Genomic DNA, 21,664 nt, shown 5'->3' with positions numbered 1-21,664 from the left:
GTCAGATCCCCTGGGGTTATAAATGGTTACAAGCTTCCATGTGTGCACCGAGAATCGAACTCCCTGTCTCAACGTTCTTAACCACTGAACCATCTTTCCAGGCCCTAAAAAAATTCTTTTTTAATTTTTTAAACTTCAATCTTTAAACCTTTCTCATCTTTGTGTGTGTTGTAAGGCGTGTATATATTTCCGTTCTCGCATAGAGGCTGAAAGTCAAGGTCAGGCTTCATTCCCCAGAACCTCTGACACTCCTACCTAAGTCCCCAAGCGCTAGAATTATTTAGGCCTGTTCTGCCACATCTGGCTTTCATTTCATAGAAGTCATCCTCCTGCCCCAGCCCTGGATGTCACCCCTCCTGAGTCCTCTGACCTGAGTCAAGCCGCCTGTTATTCTTACCGAGCTGCTGCCCCCTGGCCCTCCACACTGTGCCCCACATCTGTGAACACAGCACCCCATGCACACACAACAGGACAGGACTGAGAAGCTAGGCGTGTGTTGTGGGGTCAAGGTGTGTACAAGGGCTGCTGGCTGCAATGGGCCCCTAGTACCCTCAGGGAATTCACTATACACTTCAGGTTCGGCAGTGACACGTGTCGAGAAGCCACCATGCTGGACAGAGTAGACACTACACCTCCATCACACTGCACCGGGCAGTGCTGCCCCTGAGTGGACATCTCTGATAGGCTTTAGGGAAAGACGTTATGGAGGTGGCTTTGGGTTGAATACCGTTTACATCCCCCAAGACTAACTCATGACTTCCTAGAGCCTCTAAATGTGACCTTATTTGCAAATAGGGTCATCAAAGATTTAATTAGGTTAAAGTTCAAGATGGGGCCGTCTTGGATTTAGAACAAAGAGGCGGGAGAGAATCCAGCCGTGGGCCTGGGAGGTGGGCAGTGTAGGGATAGGCAAAGGCCAAGAGGTACAAAGGAACCCCGGGACTCCAGATGCTGGAAGGTTGGGGTGGATTTTCCCAGAGCCTCTGGGAGTAACCAACCCACCCATACCTAGAACCACGAGACTGAATATCTACTGTTAGAAGCTCCTAGAATTGAGGCCCTGTGTTCCAGCAGCCCCAGTGTCACTACCTGTCATTTAGGTCCATAATCTTAGTTTCTCTGTGTTCCTGAGGGTCTTAGGAAACAGAACTCAGTGGAGGGAAATGGACTCATTTACAGTTGGCCTGCACAGACCGAGGTGAGAAATAAAACAATTTGTTATGTTATTCATCTTACAACATACGGGAATCCAGGAGATAAAGGCCAGAGAAGACACCGCTGTGATGTGACTGAACCTGTCCCCTCCTGGGGTGTGGGGGGCCACACTGTACCTCAGGCTACGCCCCCACCCCAATCTCGATTCTCAGAAGGAAGGGCACACATGTCTCTACTTAGAACTCAGGATGTTCTATCCCACATCCTGTCTCGTTTATACGAGGACCAGGACACACGGCCACAGACGCTCACTCGACCTCAGCATTCATTTGCAGGTCTCTCAACACACAAAGCCTGGGTCCCACGGAACAGCCTCCAGTCATGACTCCCATCATCCTTTGCTTCCCTGAACCAGAGCGCCTCTGTCCTCCCTCCCCTGCAGCCCCATGCAGCCACCCATGATATCCAGGCTCCTCAGCCACACTTTCTTGTTTGTGGCCTCTTTCTCCTTCTCCCTTTGCCTGGCCTCATCCCAGGGGCCTCTGGGAACCCAGCAGGCTGGATGTCTAAGCCGAGACTCTTCCCAGAGAAGTCTGAGGAGAGCCCTCCAGCCCCCTTCAGGGCTGCTGCCTATCTCCTTCCCTGAAGCTCCAATCATCAGTGATTGCTTGCTTGAAGGACCAGGACCCGGAAGAAAACAAAAGCCCCCTTCTAGAAGGAGACCCCTCTTAAACTCGCTTGTGTTTTAAAGGATTTATTTATAGCCATTCTCCGGGTCTCTCCTCCCTTACTCCCCAAAACGTGATGCAGGACAGAAGAAGGCATACCTGGAAAGATAATGAACCAGAATAAACCCGAATCGCACTCGCTCACTGTGTGGGCTTTGTTCCCACCTCTGCGGCTGGAAAGCTGTTTGTTATGTGCAGCACCACGCCGTTCTTCCTCTGCGAAGCTCCAGAGCCTGCGTGGTGTTTAAGATTCCAGAACAATCTGCTTGCATTCAATCATCCATCATCCATTCATCTCCCTCTCCTTAAGAACTTTGGCCAGGCCTCTGTTTATTCAGAGATCTATGCTCTAACCAACCACATAGTCCCCTCCCCTGTCTGGCATGGGCTCTGGGCACAACAGCAGAAAACAGTGAGTCTTCCAAACTGGGTCTTCTTGCCTGGGCCACTGGGTTCCAGTGCCAACTGCAGCCCACGCCTGAGGCCCACTAATCCCTCAGATGATGTTCAGAGTCACAGTACGTCCGCTCCAAAAGATACCATGATTAAATGGCACAAGAGAAAGTAGGGTTGGCCCAGCAAGGTCAGAACCCAAGGGGCTCTTCTCGACCCCGAGTCAGATTAGACTCAGCAAACTACAGCATCAGTCTGAAGGCCTGGGTCCCATGAAACAGTCTCCATCTGTGGCTCCTCCCATCACCCTCTGCTTCCCTGCACCAGAGCTCCCCTGCAGCTCCATGCTACCACCTGTGATACCCAGGCTCATCAGCAACACCTTCTTTTTGAAGGCTTCTTTCTCCTTCTCCCTTTGCCTGATCTCAAGATCACTTAGCCAATGTTCACTGAGGCCAGCAGGAGATGCTACTTCTGCAGGCTGGGGATAGGGTGTCTCGGCCCAGCTCAGGAGGCACAAGACAGCTGTCCTCTACTGCTGCAAACAGGGGTTTCTACACTCAGAAGCCAGGAGAACCCCATAACACGAACACACACTCACTCTCTCTCTTTCTGTCCCTCTCCTTCCAAACACTCCTAGGAAACTGGTTTTAAAAATCCTTCCCCAGAATAAGCCCTTCAGTTAAAGTAGAGGCATATGTGGCTAAAGTCCTACTCACAGTAGGTCCAGTGGGTTCCCCTCAATTCATCATGTGATTATTTCCCCAGTTCCAGTTATATTTAACTGGGATAGATATACTTAGAAGTTGGCAGAATTTCCTCATTGGTTCCCTGACCTACACGGAAGCTAAATGAAGGCCATTGGAGTGCCTTAATCAAAGAAAGTAGTAAACCAAAGACAATATTGTATCCCAGGAGGAATGACAGAAATTAGTGCCACCATCAAGAAATTGGAAGGTGGGGTTGGGGATTTAGCTCAGTGGTAGAGCGCTTACCTAGCAAGTGCAAGGCCCTGGGTTCGGTCCCCAGCTCAAAAAAAAAAAAAAAAAAAAAAAAAAGAAAGAAATTGGAAGGTGGTGGCTCCATCCTTTTAACCCTCCTACCAGTGCAGAAGACAGACGGATCATGGGGAATGATAGCTGACTATTGGGAACCTAGTCTAGTAACTTCGCTTCCAGAGATGGTGTCCTTGCTTGAACAGATTAGCATATATCCTGGTACACGGTATGCAGATTAGCATATATCCTGGTACACGGTATGCAAATTAGCACATGTCCTGGTACACGGTATGCAGATTAGCATATATCCTGGTACACGGTATGCAGATTAGCATATATCCTGCTACACGGTATGCACCTATTGATCAGAAATGTCCCAGGGACCTCCAGGAGCTCTTTGTTTCATACTTTTATAGTTCTATGTCATCTCTTCCACAAAATACCATACTGGTCCACTATACTGATGACATTTTGCTGATAGGGCCAAATGGGCAGAAGGACCAAGCAGTGTACCTCCATGGCCTCAGCTCCAGTTCCTGCTTCCAGGCCTGACTTCTCTGCCTCATGGACTCTAACCTATAAGATACAATAAGCCCTGTCCTCCTCATGGTATTTATTAGAGAAATAGAAATCAAACTAGGGCAAACCCTTCACAACATGGAAGGACCCATAACAAACCACAGGGATATCCCATGGTGAATGAAGCCAGCTCTGGGGCATCTGCCAGCAGAGCAGGCAGGACAAAGGCCAAGAAAGACAAGTCGCTTCTCTTACAGTGTCTTTCTGCACACCAGAGACCTGACCCACGCTGTAACGACCTCATCTTCTCTTACAGTGTCTTTCTGCACACCAGAGACCTGACCCATACTGTAACAACCCCATCTTCAGTCCAGAAGCTCAGCTCAGCCTCCAGCTCAACACTTTATACCATCTCTTGGGCTAGAGAAGGCTTAATGGTTAGGAGCCTTGACTGCTCTTGCAGAGAACCCAAGTTCAGCTCCTCGTATCCATGTTGGATAGCTCACAACCACCTGTAACTTCAGTTCTAGGCTATCTGATGCTCTAGCCTGTGGGCACCTGCACTCACATGCAAATGCTCACACAGACACACACACACACACACACAGACACACACACAGACACACACACACAGACACACACACACAGACACACACACAGACACACACACACAGACACACACACAGACACAGATACACACACAGACACACACACAGACACACACACACAGACACACACACACAGACACACACACAGACACACACACAGAAACACACACACAGACACACAAACAGAAACACACACACAGACATACACACAGACACACACACAGACACACACACAGACACACACACACAGACACACACACAGACACACACACAGACACACACACAGACACACACACAGACACACACAGACACACACACACAGACACACACACACAGACACACACACAGACACACACACAGACACACACACAGACACACACACAGACACACACACAGACACACACAGACACACACACACAGACACACACAGACACACACACAGACACAGTTACACACACAGACACACACACAGACACACACACACACAGACACACACACAGACACACACACAGACACACACACAGACACACACACACAGACACACACAGACACACACAGACACACACACAGACACACACACACAGACACACACACAGACACACACACAGACACACACACACAGACACACACAGACACACACACAGACACACACAGACACACACACAGACACACAGACACACACACAGACACACACACAGACACACACAGACACACACAGACACACACAGACACACACACACAGACACACACAGACACACACACAGACACACACACAGACACACACACAGACACACACACAGACACACACACACAGACACACACACAGACACACACACAGACACACACACAGACACACACAGACACACACAGACACACACACAGACACACACACAGACACACACACAGACACACACACACAGACACACACACAGACACACACACAGATACACACACAGACACACACACACAGACACACACACAGACACACACACACACAGACACACACACACACACAGACACACACAGAGACACACACACACAGACACACACACAGACACACACACACAGACACAGATACACACACAGACACACACAGAGACACACACACAGACACACACACACACAGACACACACACAGACACACAAACAGACACACAAACAGACACACACACAGACACACACAGACACACACAGACACACACACAGACACACACACAGACACACACACACAGACACACACACAGACACACACAGACACACACAGACACACACACAGACACACACACAGAGACACACACACAGACACACACAGACACACACACAGATACACACACACAGACACACACACACAGACACACACACAGACACACACACAGACACACACAGACACACACACAGATACACACACACAGACACACACACACAGACACACACACAGACACACACACAGACACACACACAGACACACACACAGACACACACACACACACACACACACACATGGACACGGACACACACATACCATACACATGGACACATATACAAACATATACATAGATACACACAGACACACATAGATACACAGACACACGGACACACACACGGACACATACTCATACGCTTCTGCCATCAGCACTCTCCTCCTCAGCAAAAAAGAGTAACTGTCAATCACAAAGTTGGTTGTGGCCTCAGAGCTATGATGGCCAAGCGCAGACTCCTCAGCACGCCCGACAAGGCCCTGAGAAAAGGCTTCCCATTTTGTTTCCATCTCTCCCAAAAGTGTTAAAGACCCTGGACTAACGTGTTCTCTAGAGATGTGTATGGACACTCAGGTTGGAAGAGAAAGAATGGAGAGGCACATCTGCCTCCTCCCAGAATGAGACAGCTAGGTGGGGGTCTTGGTGAGGAAAATCACACTCTACAGCAAGGGGGAGAGAGGGGTGGAGGTGCAGGCCTGTGACCCCAGCATCTGGAAGAAGCAGTAAGAGTTTGAGGTCCTCCTGGCTGTCTAGTTCGTGGCCAGCCTGAGCTACGTGAGATCCCACCTCAAAAACAACCAAAATGAAAAAGACAAATGTTAGAAGGTATAAAAAGGAGTTACTGACAACACATCATGCAGACAGAATAACCCCAAATATATAACACTCATCACAAAACCTCACACACAGGGCAGGGACCAGGATGGGTACACATGGGCAATCCAGTGTTCAGGCGGCGGCTGAGGGAGAAAGACACTCAGGTGGAGGCTAGCAAAGGGAGACCCTATCTCAAAAACAAAACAAGCTTAGTATGTCACTTAGTATGTAGAGTGCCCCCTAACACACCAAAGGCCCTGGGTTCAGTTCCCCAGCACCTCCTTCACCTGGGGTGGTGGTATACAGGAAAGACTGCCATCTTGGCTGCTCCAGGGGCTCTGGAGCAGGAGCGCCTGGAGCAGGAGCGTCAGAAGTTTAAGGTCTTCCCTGGCCTCAGCCAGCGCCTGTTCCAGCTGGGCTACGGAAGATCCTTTCTCAAACCGACTCCACAGCAGAAAGGCTGCATCGCTGCTCTTTCTTCTGGAGCCAGTGGCATGGCTCAGCGGGTACCGAGTTCATGATGACCTGAGTTCGAATCCCAGAGCCCACATAAAGAAGGAGAGAACTGATTCCACAAAATTGTCCTCTGAGCTCGTGTGCACACTGTGGCATGCACACAGCCCGACAATAATAATAAATAATATTAAGGTGGAAAAACAGAAAACCCAGAAGGAGCAAAGATGGACAGAACCAATGGGAGTCATGTCCACTTAAAACAAACAAACAAACAAACAAACAAACAGCTAAGTGCACTTTCCAGAGCTTTAGAAATTCCTGTGCTAGGTAGACACAAAGCAGGACAAAGATGCAGAAATTTTGAATGACATCACCACTAACCAACCTAACCTCACTGAAAGACACAATATCATTCCCAGCACATGTAAAGTGTAAAGTACACATGCTTCTCAAGTGTACAAGGGACATGTGTGCAGGTTGACCACATGCAGAGTTTCTGGTCTCTAAATTTTCAAGTCTCTAACCTTAGCAATACTCTTAATGTTCTTACTCAGAATCTGGGCTTGGTATGACGGCAAGTATCTGTAACCCTAACTCTGAGGTGGCAGAGACAGGGAGATCCCCAGAGAAGGCTGGCTGGCCAGTCTAGCCAGTCAGTAAGCTCTGAATTCAGTCAGAGACCCTGTCTCAAATGCACACACACACACACACACACACACACACACACACGTGCACTTGTACATATGTGCACACAGACACACCACACATACACATGTGTGGGACACAGGAGTGCGTGCACACACACCAAGTATTGAAAAACTTTAAAAAATCATATGGGGGCTGGAGAGATGGCTCAGCGGTTAAGAGCACTGACTGCTCTTCCTGAGGTCCTGAGTTCAATTCCCAGCAACCACATGGTGGCTCACAACCATCTGTAATGAGATCTGATGCCCTCTTCTGGTATGCATGAAGACAGTGACAGTGTACTTATATAAATAAATAAAATCTTAAAAAAAAAAGTCATATGGGTTCTGAGGCTGGAGAGGTGCCTCAGGTTAAGAGCCGTCTCTCAGAGCACCTGGCTACTTTTGCAGAACAACGAGGTTTGACTCCTAGCATCTACACAGGGTCTCACAATCATCCGTAACTCCAGTTCCAGAGGATCCAACAACCCCTTCTAGCCTTTGAGAGTGTGAGGCCCAAACGTGGTACACAGATATACAGGTAGGCAAAATACTTACAAACATAAAATAAAAGATAAACAGGCTATTTTTTTTTAAATTTTGCTTTCAGTTTGTTTGTTTGTTCTATGTTTTTTTGTTTTGTTTTGTTTTTTTAAGGGTTTTAAGGGTTTTGTTTTTTTAAGGGTTGTTTTGTTTTGTTTGTTTTTTTTAAGGGCAGGGTTTCTTTATGTAGATCCGCCGGCCCTGGAACTCATAGAGATCTGCCTGCCTCTGTCTCCCATGTGCTGAGGCTAAATGCGCACTAAAGGATTCTATTTATAAATATTTGTTAAATAAGGGGGCTAGAGAGATGGCTCAACAGTTAAGAGCACTGACTGCTCTTCCAGAGGTCCTGAGTTCAATTCCCAGCAACCACATGGTGGCTCACGACCATCTGTGATGCTGTCCAATGCTGTCTTCTGGTGTGTCTGAGGACAGCTACAGTGTAATCATATACATAAATAAATCAACCTTTTTTTTGTTCTTTTTTTCAGAGCTGGGAACCGAACCCAGGGCCTTGCGCTTCCTAGGTAAGCGCTCTACCACTGAGCTAAATCCCCAGCCCCAAATCAACCTTTTTTTAAGTGACCATTTCTTTTCTCTCTTTGGTAGGTATGTGATATGTAAATCCATGTCCTCCGTATTTGATCTAGCGTCCTTCTTTCCTAAGTCTAAAACTTTTTTCAAAAAAGGACACTAAAAGCTTCAAACAACCAAGTGCCCATTGGTCCCAGCCATTTTATGATCATTCTACACCCAGCAGGTGCCAGAACATTTTTTACTCCTGTTTCTGGGGGTTTTCAATTATTTGGGGACAGTACTTCTTGTCCACTACGTCAGTAGGATCCCAGCTCCTTAGAAGAAAGAGCCAACAATGACAGCTGGTGCAGGGGACTTAGCGTCAGGTTCTAAGTGCATGCTGAGAGGTCCGAAGGCCTAACTTCTATGAAGCACAACTTTGTCCTGACTCCTAACACCCTGCGAGGGCAAGCTGCTTGTCATAGTTTTTACACATGTCTGTTGCGGTGGCTGAGACACAGCAGTGTCCTCACTTAAAGACATCATCCACTTAAGAAGGTGGGGGGAGCTAACCTGAGCAGTTCAGACAGCACTCGGGACACAGACGCCATTGTTGTTGCTGTCTGGGAACACTGGTGGATTCTCTTGCTCTCTTTATGTTCTTCATTCCGGTAGCCCAGGTAGAGATAGGCAGCCTGTGACAACTCACTACCTTGCAAGCCCCTAAAGACAATATCGATCAGTCCTGGGGACCAGCCAGATAGTTCACCTACCTGCCACCTGCAGGATGCCGTGTCTGGCCACATCATAGAATGGGTGACTTGTGCTCAGCGTGGGGTCCAGGCCAGCCATGAACACCACTGAGGGTCCTCCTGTGGCCCTCAGTGTGGCTGCTGCTTCCTTGTCTCTGCAGCTCTGTTGGGGAACACAGGAATTAAACGGAGTTAGGAGTCAAGCTAGGTTAGGGGGACTTATTCTCACTAAGGCACCAAGACAGGACCTAAGCATTGACAAATGACTAGTAAATACTATTGATACACCATTAACAGTTAGCTTTTGTTGGAACCATCCTTTCTCGGGGGCATTTTTGTTTTAAGCTGAGATGTTGCGAGTCAGAGGGACATGGACTCCCTAGCTGGTAGCTGTTAGACCCTCCCTTCCCTAGTGCGCCCCACTATTATCTGCCAAATAGCCAGCGGGCTGCTGCTCTGAGGTAGGCAGGGTCTTGAAGAAGCGCTGCTTGCCGTGGAAGCCCAGGTCTGTCTCCTAAAGCTCTGTTCAGACACACCCACTTCATCAGCCTGCCCCTGGATTTCTGCCAGTTTACAGCCTCCGTGAACCCTGCATGACCCTGCAGCCATTTCTACCAGGACTTGAGGGTCAGCACTTCTTCTGGTGACCCAGAAGAAGACACTTGACTGGTGCAGAGTTCCCCATTTGAATGAAGGCCTGCCTCACTTGTTAAAGTCACCCTTGCCAGACCCGCTCGGCCAATGTTCTGCTCCAGCTATATGGATAGGCTATGTGAAGGAATCCCTTTGTGAGTCGGAGGAAGGCAGTTTCCTGTGTTGCCCCTGGTACTGGTTTTCCACTGCTTTCTCAGTTCTGATCTTTTCCCTTTTCGTTTTTATGAGTTCTTCCTCACAATGTGTTTTGATCATAGTCACAGTCCTCCTCCACTTCTCCCAGATCCACCCCTGCCTCCCTACCCACCCAACTTCCTGTCTTCTGTTTCCTTTTTCTAAACCCACGGAAGTCAAACTTGTGCTGCCCATAGATTCTTGGATTCACGGCCTTCCACTGGAGCACGGTCCACTTACCAGGGCTACATTCTTAAAGACAAAAACAAAAACCTGACTCTTCTTCTCCTAGCAACTATCAGTTGCCAACAGTTCCTTAGCTAGGGGTGGGACTTCCTGCCAATCTCCCGTCTCCATACTGGGGTCTTGTCTGACTTGAGTTATAGGTAGAGTCCGCTGAACGGATAACCGGAAGAATAGCAGCCGTGGCAATGGGAGTAGCAATAAGAGGGCATCTGGAGCTGTGGGTGGTGGGTCATGCCTTAAATCTCAGTAGTTGGGAGGCAGAGGCAGACAGCTACCCGTGAGTTCAAGGCCAGCCTGATCTACATAGCAAGTTACCGGCCAGTCATCGATATGTGGTGATATACTTCCTCAAAAGAAAACAAAAACAAACAAACAACGAAACCCAAAATAACCAAACAAACAAACAAAAAAAAAGCACAGATGGAGATTTCCAGAAGCTAGGGTAGGAGCAATAAAAACAAGTGTGGTGGAGGCAAGAGCTGTGCAAATCGGAAGAAAACAAAGGCCTCAGTTGCTAGGAGAGCTACAGGGAGCAGTCAAAGGCCGAGATCTAGAACACCAGACTCTGGAGGGCTGGGATCCAGACACTCTGACCTGATTGCTGTAACACTAACTGGTATCAAGGGTTGGGATCCAGACACACACTGTTGAGAGCAGGCACCCAGGCCTAAGAGCTAAAACACTAGAGTGTACCACTTGCTGCTGCTGGACGCTGTACAGAGGGAGCTGAATTTCCCTCAAACATGCAGAAAGAGTGCTTGTCAAGAGCATAAGGGACAAGGATAGCCGACTCTGCCACTCCTTCCCCTGAGGTGCTCAAGGGAAGATATGCCCACAGATAGGTGTGAGATCTACAGTCCAGGCCTATTCTACAGTGATAGGGCTTCTGGCCAGCAGCCAAAGTGAACAGCTGTCATGTGAACCCCAGCATTTCTGGGCTCCAGTTAATCACACACACACACACACACACACACACACACACACACACACACACGTGCATGCAGATAAAACGCTCATATTTATAACATTAAAATAATCCAATTTTTAAAGATTTATTTATTATATATGAATACACTGTAACTGTCTGCAGACACACCAGAAGAGAGCATCAGATCTCATTACAGATGGTCATGAGCCACCATGTGGTTGCTGGGATTTGAACTCAGGACCTCTGGAGGAGTAGTCAGTGCTCTTAAACACTGAGCCATCTCTCCAGCCCCCAATTTAAAAAAAAAAATCTTTATTTAACATGTTTTAACAGGCCCAGGCCATCCTTTTAATATCTGTCCTGTAAAGCATTTAAAAACTCTGGTAGAGTTGGGCAATGGTGGTGCAGGCCTTTAATCCCAGCACTTGGGAGGCAGAGGCAAGTAGACCTCTGAATTCGGAAGTCGAGGCCAGCCTGGTCTACAGAGTGAATTCCAGGACTGTCAGAGCTGCACAGAGAAACCCTGTCTTGAAAAATGAAACCAAACCAAACTAAACCAAAAGAAAGACTCCTCTGGCTGGCAGTTAGAATTAGTAAAAATCAAGCTTTAAGGATCGTGTATACCAAAGAACTGCAAAGCTGAGGGTATGGCTTGGTGAGTAAAGTACTTGGTTTGTACGCATGAGGACTCAAGCTCAGTTCCTCTAGGACCCAGGTAAAACAGCAAAACACAGCAGCACACGCTTGCAACCCCTACCCTGGGGAGATGGCACAGGAGGGGCTCTAGGGCTCACTGGCCACCCAGGCTAGTGGATTCAGTCAGTTCCAGGTTCAGTGAGAGACCTTGTCTCGGAAAACAAAGTGGAGAGTGCCTGAGGAAGACACTGACACTAGACACTGACATTTGATTTACACACACACACATACAGAGAGAGAGAGAGAGAGAGAGAGAGAGACAGAGACAGAGACAGAGACAGAGACAGAGATAGACAGACAGAGACAGAGATAGACAGACAGAGACAGACAGACCAGCAGGCAGACTTCACTTCACTGACCAAAACACAGAAGTGCTGACGAAGTGCATGTCTTCAAATACAGATGGGAAACCAAAACCATAGCCAGGAGACGTCACTAGACGCCTCAGCCGCTCTGTGCTCTGGTGAGCAGGGAGACTAGACCCCTCTAGGCTAAGGTATAAAACTTGTTAGCACTATGGCTGGGGGATGTGTACACTTGGTGACATCGTACTGGTTAGTAAGTGTGAGGCCAACCTGGGTTGCACAGCAAGACTCTGTCTCAAAACAAAAGCCCGCCCCTCCCAGTCTTCAGGTTACAGAAATTTTTAAGACATATAAGCAAGGGCTGGAAGTAGGTAGCGACAGAGGGGAAGCACCCATCTTAACTACCGTGCCCTGGGGACAACTGATCTCTGTTTTTCAGAGCTCTGCGCTGCGTAAGTACAGACACTAACCCAAGATGGCCTCCAGGTCAGTGTCCAGGACAGGAAGTCCATGACTGTTGACATTCAGCTTCTGCAAGTTCTACACCAGGTGAGTGAGTTCTCCCTGCTGAAGTCCCCTGCAGGGGTGTTAACCTGGTCACCTCTAACAGGAGAGTAGGTCCTTAAGACCTCGTTGTTCCTAATTGCTGCAGCCCCTCTCACTTGGTCGAGTTGTCACACACCCTTTCCGCTCCCCATGCTGCCTCTTCTCCTTCACTGAAGCCCTGGCCATCTGTACCCTGGGAAGGACTCTGTCACCACACTGCTGTGTGGCCCTGGTCTGGAGCTTTGTCCCATCTGGGTGGTCAGACAGGCAGGCAGGGCGGTTGCTAAACTCACTGCCAAGTTCCTGGGGTTGCCAGAGCAACGTTGGCAGGAGATCCTGAAAGCAGGGCATCCAGAGTTGGGGAGGAACAGAGGAGGCAAAGGTCCCAGGAGAGGGCCAAGGGTAGGACGCCCAGAGGAGACAAGAAGAGAGGGGCCCCATGTGTCCCAGGCATCCCTTCTACATAAACTTGCAACAGACCTAGAGACACAGCGTACTAACTAAAGCGCCTGTAGTTCTGGACCACCCACCTCCTAGTCCTGTCTGTGACATTCTTTCCTACACTAGTACGGATGGCTCAGCCCTCCTATACGTCACATAGAGACTTGACCCTGTGGTGGCCTCACCCACGGTCTCCCCAGACCTACACCAGTGTTTTTCCACATCACCTAACTCTAGACGCTGAGGCCCTAGGCTGAAGAGCCACTGGCCCGGGCCCCAGATGCATACTCGGAATCAGGTTTGCTTCGCTGGCTGGGTACAGGGCACCAACGCCAGGCTCCACCAGCCCACCCTCTCTGCAGCACTCCTCAAATCCAAAATCATCCGCACTGGATGACTGGGGACCTAGCTAGTGTGGGATGACACTCTGGCTGGGACCCTGTGCCTACACCTTAAAGGGAAGGTCTATTACAAAAGCCAGCGAAGGAACTTGGGCCTCAGCCCACAGCCTAGGACACGCACACCCTGAGGCAGCTGGCCAGGAACCAGTAACGGCTGAGAGGCCAGGCCTCACGCTATCCACAGGCCTTAATATCTGTGCAGAGCCCACCTCAGGGCCTCTGAAGCAGCGAGGCTTCCTTTTCCTCTGACCTCGGCTTTAGCCGATCAACATTCGGATCTTTTCCCTTTCCAAGCTCAAAGTCTTTACCCCTTGGCACAGGCCAGATTGTTTTTCTTCTGAAGTTTGCATAGTCAGCCCTGCACCACTGCCAGGAGGCAGTTTGCTGGGGAGGGCCAGGTGCTCCCTTCCCTCTGCAGCCATTGAGTGGGAATTAAAGCAAGGCTCTCCCAGCATCCTACACTGCTCTCAGCATCACCTGACTCCTGGGGTTCTGAACCGTGGAGAGAGCTCAATATGTAGAGAAAATGATGATGATATGATGATGATATAAAATATATATATATAATCTCTCTCTCTCTCACACACACACACACACACACACACACACACACACACGCACGCACGCACGCACGCACACACACACTCCAGGACCAACCATATGCTAGGCAATCGCTCTTCCACTGAGACACCACTCCAAACTCCATATATATATGGCATGTGGTTGTACAGACATGCAAACATGGAAGCCAGGGGAAGGCATTAGCGGTCCTGTCTGCCTCCGCCTTACTCCCTAGAGACAGGGTGTCTCACTGAACCCAAAGCTAGGCTGGCAGATAGCCTCAGAGATCCTCCTGCCTCCGCCCCTCTCCGCAGGGCTGGGGTTATGGGTTCATGGGCACACCCAGCTCTGAGCCGGATGCTGGAGACCTAAACTCAAGCTTTCACTCACTGCAAGCCCCCTTCCTCACTGATCCATCTCCTCAGTCCACTCCCACCAATGTACGTTTTTAAAACTCCTGCCTCAGCCCTGGCCACAGGCACTGTCTGGCCTCTATCCATCTTCCTCCCTCTGGGGAATTCTCCCTTTCCCACCGGAGGGTCAACCCTCTTAACCCGACAAGACAGCTCCCACTAGGGATGACCAGAAATTCACAACTCCCTGCTCTCCCTTGGTGGAGTAAAGTTTCACAGGGGCTCAAGAGCACACCCACCCCCACACCCCATGCAGGGCCAGCATAGTCAAGGCCCCTCATAAATGCCAGAGTAACAAGTCACACTGCAAACAGACCCTTTGTCCTGCCTCAGTGCTTCTGAGCCTTAGTCCTGTCCCCCCCAGCCCTGCCGGGCTCTGCCTGTGTCCCCTGCCTCCACTTGAGCACCAGAGTCTCCCTCAGGAGGGGACTTATCCCTGGGGGGAGCCAGCGGCATCTATGAAGCTGGGAAGAGCTTCAGTCTTTATCAGCGCCAAAGACCAGAACAGGCGATCCCAACAGCAGGCGTGCTATGCAAAACAGATTCCAAACCACCCAAGGGGTCTATTTATAATTCACAGCAAAATGGTTTGTTGCTGTCAAAATGTGTTTGCATATTACACAAACAGACCCTTATAGCAATTATCTTAATGTAGAACCTACTTACTTCGGGCAAATTAATGCAGGGTTTACCTTAGCCAGCACAGCCGGAGAGGGGAGGGGGGACACACAGATAAAGAGCTCAGGGATGTGCACACCTCCTGGCTCTCTCCGAATTCAGGAGAGGGGCCCCATGCCACCACGCCCAGCCCTCCAAGGCTCAGAAAGAAAGAGACAGCGCCTCAGACACACCACAGCCAGGGGCCATTTTTTTTTCTCAGCTACACTCATGGCCGCAAGCCTTCTCATTGCTGCTCATTACACCAGTACCACATGGGCCTAGGCCTGGCAGGAGGCATACACTGGGCCAGGGGGAGATATAGGAAGTCACCAGAATCCAGATCCAGGTGAGAGTTGGGGGAGGGTTGGGTGGGGGAGTGGGTGAAGTCCATGGGGCTGACTGGCAGAGCCAGCTCAAGGTCCCTCCTTGTCTAGCCTCCCTCTCACAGTCTGGGACCCCTTCTATCACCATTTGGGGCTAGCTGGTACCTCTGTCACAGCTCCCATCACTCATGTTCAGTGCTGGGCTGGGGCCCTGGCCTTCTTCTACTCTCCCCAGAGGGCGCTGAAGCCCCACATCTTCCCTGCCCTCCCTGTCAATGACAGTCTCAGACTCAAACATCCCTGTTTTAATTGTTCTTCTGTTGCTGTGATAAAACACTCTGACCAGAAGCAACTTTGAGGAAAGGGATTGTTTCACCTTACACTTCCGGGTCAGGGGTCATCTTTGAGGGAAATAGGACAGGAATGTGCAGGAACTGAAGCAGGAACCAAGGGACCACTGCTAACCGGCTTGCTCACTGACTCTAGCTGTTAGTTTTCTTAAAAACCCTGGGCCCACCTGCCTTGGGACGTGCTGCCCACAGTGGGCTGGACCCTACCATGCCAATCATCAATCCAGGCAGTCCTTCACAGACATGGCCGCATAGGCCAATCTGACTTGGGCAATTCCTCAATTGAGGCGCCCTCTTCCCAAGCAACCTTAGGTGTGTTAAGAATAAAAAGCCATCAGTACACACACACACCCCGGCCCTAGCTCCAGACTTGACTTCACAATGCCTACCTGATGTTTCCGTTCCAACTTTCTTCACATCGATGGCTTCCTGGAGCCCCATCCCCCGCCCAAACGCTGCCATCCAGAACACAAGAGGGAACACTTCCACCCCCGGTCCCTTTTCCTTTAGCCGCATGGGCCTCGGGCACTCTTCAAACACTGAGCTGTGACCACCTCTGAGTCGCTGCACAAACTGTCCTTGTTACCTAGAACACACAGCCCCACATCAGGCAAGGGATCAATCACCAGATTTAACCATCGCCACTGGCTGAAGTCCAGTCTGGAGTCAAGTCTGCTCCATGGGAGCTCACATGGGGATCTCAGTGACCCAACGATTCTAGTTGACCATCCCATGGAGTTAAGAACCATCCCTAACTCTAGTTCCAGGGTATCTGACACCCTCTTCTAGCCTCTGGGGCACTACACACATGGCACCCAGACATATATGTAGGCAAAACACTCATACACATAAAAAAATAATAATCTTTAATAGTTAAACAGGGGCTGGAGAAATGGTTCGGTAGTTAGGAACATTTACTGCTCTTACAGAGGATTGAAGTTCAGTTCCCAGAGTAGATCACAGCCTCTGTGACTCTAACTCCAGGAGATCCAAAACCCTCTGGTCTCCCTGGACACCTGCACTTATGTGCACAAACCCACATATACAGACACATAGGTATTCACACATACGTGTAATGAAAAATAAAAAATAAAAGTTTTTTTTTCCCCAAAGTGGAGAAATAGGGGCTGCAGAGGTAGCTCGATGTTTGGCCTCCAGGTCTTTCAAGGATCTGATCTCGGTTCCCAGCACCCACCTCAGGTGACTTACAACTACCTGGGACTCCAGTTCTAAGGATCTAATGCCCTATTCTGGTCTCTGGGGGTTCTGATCAACAGAGTACACACACACACACACACACACACACACACACGGGGGGTGGAGGAGAGGAAAAACATAAAATGAAGCTTTTTTTTAAAAATAAACCTTTTAAAAATAAAACTTACTATCACACACACACATGTACATACAAACATACATGCATGCACAAACATGTACACATACACAAACACACACATACAGGCACACACAAACCCACCTGCCCAGCCTGAGAGACAGGTAGCACATCTGCAGAGACCTCAGGGAGACTGAGACACTAACTCAGAGCTTGTCCTAGGACCCCAGGGTTTCAATTTACTGCAAATCACAAGCCCAGCAAACCCCATCCCGGGTACCCAGTCCCTCCGGTGGAGGAAGGGCAAGATGACTCCTAGAAGTCTCCAGAATCCAGACCGGCCTAACCAGTTCCTTCTGAGAGTCCCTGGCTCCTGCCCCTTCCAGCTGAAAGGTCATTTCTTGCTCCCAAGGTGGAGCTGGCTGGCCTTCAGCGGGCAAGGATCAGCAATACACAAATTCACTCGACACCTAGGCTTGCTCCCAAAGGCCACAGACAGAGTGACTGCTCACAAAGCTGTGTGACTGGTTTGAGGCACTCACAAAAATCTACTCATTTTGGCCTTTCCATAAGCGTAGAGTGTGAAACTTCACAGTCGAGGAAACCAAGGCACAGAGTGGCTAGAGATTGACTCAAGGTCACACAGCCTGTGACAGGGTAAGGGGTCCCCCTTATTCCCAGCTGTTAACCACAGAATGCACACACCATCCTCCAAGCTTCAAATGGCCTTTCGATGATGGCTAGGACAGAGGCAAATAGACAGGGATCCAAAGAACTGACTTAAGGAGAGCTACCCACCCAACCTTGCTTTCAAGAACCCAGAAACCTGGGTAGAATGGACTGCCAGAAGCCCTAGGTCCAAGCCTGTGGCTACCCACGGAAGCCACCCAAGAAGCCTCTGGATACCTGTGGGACATCTTCCTCAAGCATCAGACTCAACCAAATAGCAGGGGAAGTTGAGCTTCAGCATAAGAGACAGAAAACTTACTTGTATCATCTCGCTAACATCTGCGACACAGGATAAAAAGGAAGGGAAAAATTATGAAGTCATGAAAAGAAAAAGGCACCCTCACCCCTGAGGCTCTTCCCAGATGAGAAACAGAATTCTAGCCCATTTGACACCTGATTAAGGTCTCTATTCCTAGCTCTAAACCTTCGACTTTCTAGGGTTTTTCACCCAAAACCCCATATACAGGAAAACATACCCCAAGACCCTTCTATAACTGTAGTGGTTCTTGATTTCACTTTATTAGAATATCACCCATCTCTAGAGCCACCCTGTAATTTTACTTAGCAAAGAGAGAGAGAAAAAAAAATAAAAGGGGAGAGTCTTCGCCACCTTCTGAGATGTAATGTGAAAGTCCAATTAAAATGGTATAGATGGCCAATGCTAAGATATTTATTAACTCTCTTTTTTTTTAATTTATTTATATTATATATGTGAGTACACTGTAGCAGTTTTCAGATAGGGCATCGGATCCCATTACAGATGGTTGTGAGCCACCATGTGGTTGCTGGGAATTGAACTCAGGACATCTAGAAGAGCAGTCAGTGCTCCTAACCGCTGAGCCATCTCTCCAGGCCCTATTAATTCTCTCTTGAGAAGCCCATACCCATGCTTGGGTATATCTTAGTCCTTTCCTTAAACCCCTCTTATTCTTTTAACCCTGGTGCTTAACATTTATGCAAAAATTATCCTTTAGAGGACAGTCACAGTGGTGCATGACTTTAACCCCAGCACTCATAAAGCAAGAGACAAGAGGATCTCTGTGAGTTCGAGGCTAACCTGACCTACATCGTGAGTTCCAGGACAGTCAGGGTTACACAGAGAGACCCTGTCTCAAAACATCAACAAGAGTCGTTTAGGCACTGGAGAGATGGCAGAGGACCCAAGTTCAGTTCCCAGCACCCACCTCAGGTGCTCATAGCTACTTGGAACTCAGCCCCAGGGGACCTGACACCCTCTTAATGTCTCCACAGGAACCTGCACACACACACACACACACACACACACACACACACACACACACACACACACACACACACACACATTTAGAATGAAATTTTTAAAAATAAAGTCTTTATAATTTGGGCTGGAGAGATGACTCAGAGGCTAAGAGCACTGACTGCTCTTCCAGAGACCTGAGTTCAATTCCCAGCAACTACATGGTGGCTCACAACCATCTGCAATGAGATCTGGTGCCCTCTTCTGGCCTGCAACCATACTTATCAGCAGAACTCTCTATATAATAAATAAATCTAAAAAATTCTTTATATTTTATTTTTTAGATTTATCTATCTTTCTTTATAAATTAGGTGTTTTGCCTACACGTGCCCATTGAGGTCAGAAGAGGGTGTCGGATCCCCTGGAACTGGAGTTCAGACAGGTGGTTGTGAGCCACTACGTGGGTGCTGGACCCGGGCCCTCTGCAAGAGCAATGAGTGCCTTTAAGGGCTGTGCCATCTCTCCAGCCCTTAAAGAGTCTTTAAAGAACCCCAGATCCTTCCCTGGGAAGCCTCCTCTTGTATTGCTTTCCTTTTCTTGAGTACCTTCCTTTCTACTTTTAACTAAACTTCGACCCTATTTCCCACCGCCTAGTCCTGAAATTCCCTTTCAAGTGGAAGCCATGGACCTCTGGTTTGCCTGAGGAGAGGTCTTCCAGAAGTTCCCTGGGCTACTAAGGGTGAAAGCGTAGAGACGCGTGTTGTCTGCCTCCCACTGCAGACCTGTGGAAGGCTTCCAAACATCTCCAACTTAACCAGCCTGCTCTCACAAAGGCAGATGCCGAGACTGGCATCTATTTTCCAGCACTAAGACCATGGCTCCCCTGCCTCCGTTTCCACCTAGAAGTGGGCAGTGCCACTACCATCTCAGGAGGCTGGTGTGAGGGAGGGACGAGGCAATCAGCATGGATGATTTGACCTCTGCTAGAAAGGGCCAGGCTGGGGAAGAACCATGGGTGAGCCAACAGAACACTTTGCAGATAGAGGGGCTACTCCCCACGAGGAAAGTGGCTGGCCCAAAACCCACTAGGCGAAGTGGTTCATTTTTGTAATGCCAGCTTTTCGAAGGTTGAGGCAGGAGGATTACCTTGAGTTTAAAGCCAGCCTGAGCTAAATGAGACCTGTCTGTAAAAAAGAAAAGATGAGGGATTGGGGATTTAGCTCAGTGGTAGAGCGCTTGACTAGCAAGCGCAAGACCCTGGGTTCGGTCCCCAGCTCTGAAAAAAAGAAAAGAAAAAAAAAAAAAGATGAGGGTGATTCGGGTATTGGGATGGTTTCTTAGTGTGGTAAGAGTCTAAGGCCAGGCACCTCTAGGTGACAGCTCTTGGCTACCCTATTATATATTTTGGTTTACTATTAGAGACAAGGTCTCATACACTGAGGCTGGCTTCAAACTACTACGTGGCCGTAGATGGCTTTCTGTCCTCAATCTGATAAAGTCCTGGGATTACAGCCTCAGGCCACCACACACCTTGTTTATGTGTCTCAGGGAAACAAACTCAGGGCTTTGTGTATGCTAGGTAGAGGTTCTATATCTCATTAACTGAGGCCACCTCTATGCCCATCACTGACAGGAAACTCCCAACTTTACACAGTTCTCCAAAGTTACACTTCACTATCTGTGAGCTGATCCAAGCCCATATCCGGGACACGTCCACCTCGACCTCTTCGGGACCACCCAGCAATCTACAGGCCACACCCACCTGCCTATCTCCCAGCCCATCTACCAGCTCTAAGGCAGCCTCCTCCAGGAATGTCCCCACACCCCCTGGCTTCGATCACAGAGAGTTGATTCTGGGCTCCAGAAAGCTGGGAACAGACAAGAGGCTGACCTGACCTCTGGAAACAGCTGGGATCAGACTTCCAGTGACCTGCCCCCTCCTCCATCCCGGCTCTGACTGGGGGAAGGGTTTGACGGGGGGCGTTCTACAAGGAACTCATAAACATATCCTGAAACAACAGAGGCCAATGAAGACTGCCTACTTTTTAAACTGTCGAGCAAACTGAGCTCTCCACCTCGACCCAAGTTCACCCTGTCGTTTGCAAACAGCGCGCACTAGAATCTGCTAGTCCCTGAGCAGAACCTGGGGACCACCAGGCCCCCTCCCCACACAGGCCAAAAGAACTAAGGAATGCCACCCCTCCCCCCAGTGGCCTCCGCAGTTCCCCTAGCAGGGCCCCGGAAGCTAGCTACACTGACTGC

The 21,664-nt window shown here is 49.2% G+C and overlaps 2 protein-coding genes across 6 annotated transcripts in view; both read right to left on the bottom strand.

Annotated features, from left to right (window-relative positions):
• Arhgap8 (Rho GTPase activating protein 8) overlaps positions 1–21,664 on the bottom strand; it is a 76,574-nt gene that overhangs the window by 52,640 nt on the left and 2,270 nt on the right. For all 5 annotated transcript variants that reach the window (XM_087556583.1, XM_087556582.1, XM_087556585.1 and 2 more), the window contains 1 exon segment: positions 9,448–9,589. In XM_087556583.1, the coding sequence (XP_087412709.1) occupies positions 9,448–9,526 (79 nt within the window). In that variant the 5' untranslated portion in view covers positions 9,527–9,589.
• On the bottom strand, positions 547–6,012 carry LOC148004909 (uncharacterized). Its single transcript, XM_087559851.1, has one exon. The coding sequence runs from the start codon at positions 5,919–5,921 to the stop codon at positions 4,320–4,322; it is 1,602 nt and encodes a 533-aa protein (XP_087415977.1). The 5' UTR covers positions 5,922–6,012; the 3' UTR covers positions 547–4,319.

The sequence above is a fragment of the Rattus norvegicus genome, chromosome 7 (genome assembly GCF_021556685.1).
Source record: "Rattus norvegicus strain SHRSP/BbbUtx chromosome 7, alternate assembly SHRSP_T2T, whole genome shotgun sequence".
NCBI lineage: Eukaryota > Metazoa > Chordata > Mammalia > Rodentia > Muridae > Rattus > Rattus norvegicus.
The sequence above is the reverse complement of the archived record's forward strand: the minus strand, read 5'-3'. Positions and strand labels throughout refer to the sequence as shown.